The sequence below is a fragment of the Squalius cephalus genome (genome assembly GCF_949319135.1).
Source record: "Squalius cephalus genome assembly, chromosome: 19".
NCBI classification, from domain to species: Eukaryota; Metazoa; Chordata; class Actinopteri; order Cypriniformes; family Leuciscidae; genus Squalius; species Squalius cephalus.
The window spans coordinates 25633051-25638678 of NC_137140.1; the positions used below are offsets into that span (position 1 = coordinate 25633051).

At 34.7% G+C, this 5628-nt stretch overlaps 2 protein-coding genes across 4 annotated transcripts in view; one reads left to right on the plus strand and one right to left on the minus strand.

The window, feature by feature from the left end:
- vwa2 (von Willebrand factor A domain containing 2) overlaps positions 1-5628 on the minus strand; it is a 49518-nt gene that overhangs the window by 34531 nt on the left and 9359 nt on the right. The window lies entirely within an intron of this gene.
- Positions 629-5033, plus strand: LOC307147140 (endoplasmic reticulum-Golgi intermediate compartment protein 2). 3 transcript variants are annotated; one of them, XM_079851638.1, is made up of 14 exons: positions 639-736; positions 1851-1975; positions 2069-2177; positions 2296-2342; positions 2454-2521; positions 2603-2643; positions 2738-2839; positions 3085-3180; positions 3267-3322; positions 3530-3631; positions 3814-3911; positions 3996-4158; positions 4387-4466; positions 4566-5033. In XM_079851638.1, exons 2-14 carry the CDS (start codon positions 1870-1872, stop codon positions 4578-4580), a joined length of 1083 nt encoding a protein of 360 aa, XP_079707764.1. In that variant the 5' UTR covers positions 639-736; positions 1851-1869; the 3' UTR covers positions 4581-5033. The 3 variants fall into 3 exon arrangements, with proteins under 3 accessions (XP_079707766.1, XP_079707764.1, XP_079707765.1); XM_079851639.1 differs by having other exon boundaries at positions 661-736; positions 1831-1975; XM_079851640.1 differs by lacking the exon at positions 1851-1975 and having other exon boundaries at positions 629-736; positions 2046-2177.

A 5628-nucleotide genomic window follows, 5' to 3' on the forward strand; every position in this document is an offset into this window, starting at 1 on the left:
GAGAAATTACTACTGTAGTAATTAAATATTTGTTTAGTTCTCACCAAAGCTCTCTCTGTTTTGCTGTAGATCATTAAATTGTTACGCTGCCTCAGAAGTCTGCCCAAAATCAGTTTTGTGAGGTACTTTCTTGCGCAAATGCTGAGTTGTTGCCTATAAGGCAGCGAGGCAACAAGTCAGCTGCCTAATTTTTGAGATGCAGCCCATAGTCAGTGTGTGACAGTTTGTTTCCATAGTTACTGATTAGTTTCACCTGTTTCATTTAGCTCCCTTTGTTTGCCCTGTGTATTTAAGCCTTTATTTCACTTGGTTCTTTGTTCTCGCTTATGTTGGATGTGGTTGTGTTTTGTTTTTTCTGTGTTTCTCCCATGTGTTATGTTTGTGATTAAAGCATGTGTGCTTGTGAATACACTATTAAAAAAAAAAAAAATTTAAATTGTCAAAAGATATTACTGTCATTGAATTGCTAGGGTTCTGGCTAAAGCTTATGCCATGATATTACAAAACCTATGTCAGTTTACACAGCATAATAACATAACAATGGATGTATCAGGCTAAGGTATTTCAGTTCTGTCACACTTGTACTGCGGAAACCACGTGCTTTTTTGTTTAGCTGGAAAAACCAGCTGTTCAACTATGCAGCAGTGGTTGCAAAACAGCATATTTGAATGGAAGTAAATGGACGGTCCCATTGGAAAGTGTTTAAAGCCTGGTTTTAAAGGTCTTTAGGGAAAAGGTAAGACATAGATTTAACCTAAATTTGCATCAGTCTTGTTGTGACTTAATGTCATTTTGATTTTTAGAGTTGATTGTGTTGAAATTAAGTCAAATATAGCACAGTTAGTTCAGTTGAGTGAACAGGAAGAATGATCCTATTTAGCTGTTTGCTTTTGTTCAGTAAGTTAGAAAGACAGGGCTTAGTTTAAGCCAGGGCATTTAAATAGTTTTTATAAACGTGCCTTAGAAAAATGACCATTACTGGTGTGCATCTTGAGACAAATCAATGGCACTGACATATTTTAAGATATGTCAGGGCAAGTTGATTTTAGTTAAAACTGCTCAAACATGCATTTTAGTCTGAGGCTTAAGCCTTGTCTGTGAAACCGGGGGTAAAAGTGATTTCAATTACAGCAGATCTTTAATAAAGGTTGTTTTCTCGAAATGAGTTTTTTCTCATGAACTGAGCCAGAAGTCTATTCAGTAGCACTTACATACACCAAACTTTCCAGTTGTATTATATTTATATTTTGAAGGATTATACAGAGGAATCTAACATATAACGCGTTATTCCTTAAATTATTTGTCTGTCTGTTAATGGAGTGATATGAAATACCCAAAATCCCCATTCAATCTGTAAAAACCTTTAACTCTAATGTCATAAAATTTAACAAGAATTTTGAACTGGACTTTATCCAATGTTCAGATTTCTGTTTCAGATAAATTAGTGCATATTTAATTGGACAATGCCTCATTTGCATATTAAAACAAAAATCCCCAGTTTCACAGACGAGGCTTAAACCTAATCCTAAAATACATGTTTGAGCTGTTTTACCTGAAAGCAACTTTCACTGACATATCTTAAAATGCCAGTGCCATTGTTCTGTCTCAAGATGCACGCCAGTAATGTTTTTTTTTAAGGCACGTGTATAAAATCTACTTAAATGTGCTAATTTAACTAAGGCCTAATCCTAATCTAAGACTCATCTGTGAAATCGGGCTATAGCATTTTAGAAAACTTGTTGTACAAAACAATTGTCTTAATGTACTGTGATAAATCCCCTTAGGAAATATGGTGATATCTTAGTTCAACTCTTTACCCTATTCATAAAGTCATGTTTTTGCAAGTACAGGACTACTGACATCACTACAATGAAAAGACTGAAGAGAAAAAGCACTACCGATTTAGTGAAAGAACTAGACGCCTTTCATAAAGTTCCAGAGAGCTATGTTGAAAAATCAGCTTTTAGAGGCACAGGTGAATTTTGACATTTGCTGTTTGAATATTACAGTAGTTGTTACCTGTAATGTTACCTGTTTCTGATTAGGACTTCTTGGTTGTCTTCTCCAGTGTCACTGATTGTTTTCATCCTCATGGCACTTCTGGCCATATCAGAGTATCTTGTGTACCAGGACTCATGGATGAAATATGACTACGAAGTAGACACAGATTTTACCAGGTGTGTATTTTTTGCATGTTTACAGTTATATATTTATTGAGATTTTTCTAATACATATTTAAAGAAATTATAGAACCTGACCTAACTTTGTTTTGTTGTTGTTTTTGATTTTGGGCAGTAAATTGAAGATAAAAATTGACATCACAGTTGCCATGAAATGTGAAAGTAAGTGCATATACACTGGAATTATTTTTCAAAATGTTTTATGCCCAGACTGTATTCATTATTCTGAATCAATCAACGTATCTAAGGTTTTAAAACCATATTCTTGTCTAGAGGTGGGTGCAGATGTGTTGGATATTGCTGGCACTGTCATTGCATCAAAGGAACTTAAATATGATCCTGTAAGTAACTGCAAACCATCCACTGCATTTCAGATATCATTAACTGTTAATAGCAACTGTTTTGTGATTTTTGTTTTTCAGGTTAGCTTCGAGCCCTCTCCAAAGAGACAAATGTGGTATCAGTATGTACAATGTTTGTCAGTTATCACTTAAATGCACAGTTGTCCAGACATGTGTGTGCATTATAAGTCTTCATCTCTGATTATTGTATCTAAGGATATTGCAGCAGATTCAAAACAGACTGAGGGAAGAGCGTTCACTTCAAGACGTACTCTTTAAATCAGCGTTGAAAGGATACTTTTCTGACCCAGTTCCAGGGTACTTCTGCTTATTTAATTGCAAAAATATTAAGTCCAGTGCTGATGCAATAAAGTACATGCTGATGCAATGAAATGTAATCATACTTTAGGCAAACGACCTTGGTGTTATTTAAATCCACATAACAGAAAGACATTACATTCAATTTTATTCAGGATTTCATTAAACATGATGGATCTTAAGCTTTTCCCTTACAAACAATTAATTAATCATGCACTGTTTCTGTTTTTTTTTTCTTTGCACAGAAATGATTCTGAATCCGAACCCCAGAATGCATGTAGGATACATGGACAAATCTATGTCAGTAAAGTGGCAGGGAACTTCCATATCACACTAGGCAAGTAAGTATACACTTTCAGCAACAGAAATACTGCTGCTTTTATAAACATGTCTTCTGCATGAAATTATTTGTTGATTCTGTCCTCAGACCAATTGAAACTATCAAAGGTCATGCCCATTTTGCTTCAATGATCAAAAATGAAGGTACGTTTTACTTACAGTTACTTACTCATCAAAATATCATTGTAATCGTTTTAGAGAAATATTGTGCCATTTTTTAACAGTCTTTATTTCAATTATGTGCTTGTCATACCTTCAAATTGAAAATTCATGTAATTCTTTAGAGATCCTCTAGATGGAGGGCTCACACTTTGCAATCCCTATATTCATAATAATCTTTCGTTTTTCCAGCTGTATATAACTTCTCACATCGAATAGATTATTTGTCTTTTGGAAACGATGTTCCTGGACACATCAATCCCCTTGATGGCACGGAAAAAATTACATTAGAGCGTATGTCTTTTTCTTATAGTTCAATGTTTGTCAAATACAACTCAAAGCACAGCATAGAGTCAGAGACATGTGATGTATGCAAATACATTTAAATGTAGATGTACATAATTAGAGAATGCCTCTTTCTACATGCAGGACAGTACCAGCAGTTGTAAGACTGTGTTCTTAATCTGTGTTTTCAGAAAAGATGCTGTATCAGTATTTTATCACAGTTGTTCCCACCAAGCTGCACACATCAGATGTTTCAGTGGACATGCACCAGTTTTCTGTTACAGAAAGGGTAGGTTATATGTGTGCCCTGTGCATGCATGTGTATCCGTGTGAAAGTGTGAGTTGCTGTTGATCATGTTGCCCTGTCATACAGGAACGGGTTGTCAGCCACGAGAAAGGCAGCCATGGTGTATCTGGGATCTTTGTTAAGTATAAACTGAGTCCATTAATGGTGAGGGTGAGCGAGGTGCATATGCCTCTCTCTGTGTTTCTTGTGAGATTGTGTGGCATCGTTGGGGGAATCTTTTCAACTTCAGGTAACTTTCACACACCATACAATCTAAATATAATGTTTTTATTGTTTAAGGCAAGTTATATATTTTTTATTGTTTATTGTAAAGTCATTTTCAATATTATCCAACATATTATCAAGCTCACAAAATGTATTATTAATGTGAGCATGCAAGGACTTTTGTGAACATGAGCAGCAGCAGCATGACAAATCATAGCCAAACATTCATAGACTTTTCTTCTTCTTGACACAGACCTGCTTCACAGATTGATTGGGTATTTTGTTGACATTATCTGCTGTCGTTTTAAACTTGGTGCAAATCAGCCCAAGGAGGTGAGCCACTACATTTAGAAGTCACGATGCATGACACTCTCTTGAAAAAGTAGGACAAAGTACAACTGATCTGACTAATTGGGTTCTGTGTTTTTCAAGGTTTTCCCTGATTAGGACAGCCTGGAACATTTACAGAGGCCTTTATCCAAAGCGACATATCGGCCCTGGATGCAGAAACCAGCACAGATTATTTTATATAGGTCTCCACCCAAATGCAATTCCATATGTTTATATACTTTTTCATAATCATTCTTTCAATAAGTGGACAAAGACAAGTTAAAATCTCTCATTGTTAATTACTTTCTAATTTTTGTAATGTTTGTCAGACTATTTAAAAATGCCAACTCTGTTACCATGATTTTGTGTTAGTAAGTAATAAATGAACAGTGGATATTTTATTTTACACATATCAGAATTAAATTATCTTTCAAAGAAGCACCTTGTAGTTTCATGACTTTAAGCATAAGCCTTGTAATGTCAAATTAAACTGTAGAACTGTCCTACCCTGTTAACTTTATGAAGGTGGTCTGTGGTCAATATACATATATAATACATTTTAAAGACATCAAAATTATATGTACTTATTTTATGCAGTATGTACTGGCTGCAACATTTGATAAACTGATAATTCAATTTGATAATTATTTCTTTGATTAATTGGACAAAAAATGTCAAATATAATTTTCTATATCTTATTTATAAACAAAATATTCCACATCCTGCCCAAACAATGTGCTGTTAACTTTCTCTATGCATTATCAGATTTATTATAGGCTTAATATTATAAAAATTTAAAATTAAAGTTATATTTAAAAAATTACTTTATAAATACCATGAAATTTAACAAACGCTACGCTGCATCGACAACAAAAACAAAGTAAACCTAGAAGAGGGAGCCTACATGACTTCCGGTCTTTACCGTTTGGTTTAGATTACAATAGAACATACAGCCAGAACGCGTATTTAAATTTTTTGACAGTACGTTTCTTACCAATATAAGTATTTTAACACCCCCTCGGATCAAATACATTTAAATGAAATTCATGTGGTCTTTCAGAAACTCTTCAGAAAAGTCATTTGGGCGACTTGGCTCCCCCTGTTGGCGGGATTTGATCCTGCGTTCTAGTTAACTGCCTACTGGCCATCTCGGTGTTCGCAATTC

Coding starts and splice junctions, on each gene's coding strand:
- LOC307147140 (XM_079851638.1), top strand. CDS start 1,870: ATGAAAAGACTGAAGAGAAAAAGCACTACCGATTTAGTGAAAGAACTA. Junction 3,912..3,995: donor AGTTTTCTGTTACAGAAAGG/GTAGGTTATATG, acceptor CCTGTCATACAG/GAACGGGTTGTCAGCCACGA. Junction 4,159..4,386: donor GGGAATCTTTTCAACTTCAG/GTAACTTTCACA, acceptor TTCTTGACACAG/ACCTGCTTCACAGATTGATT.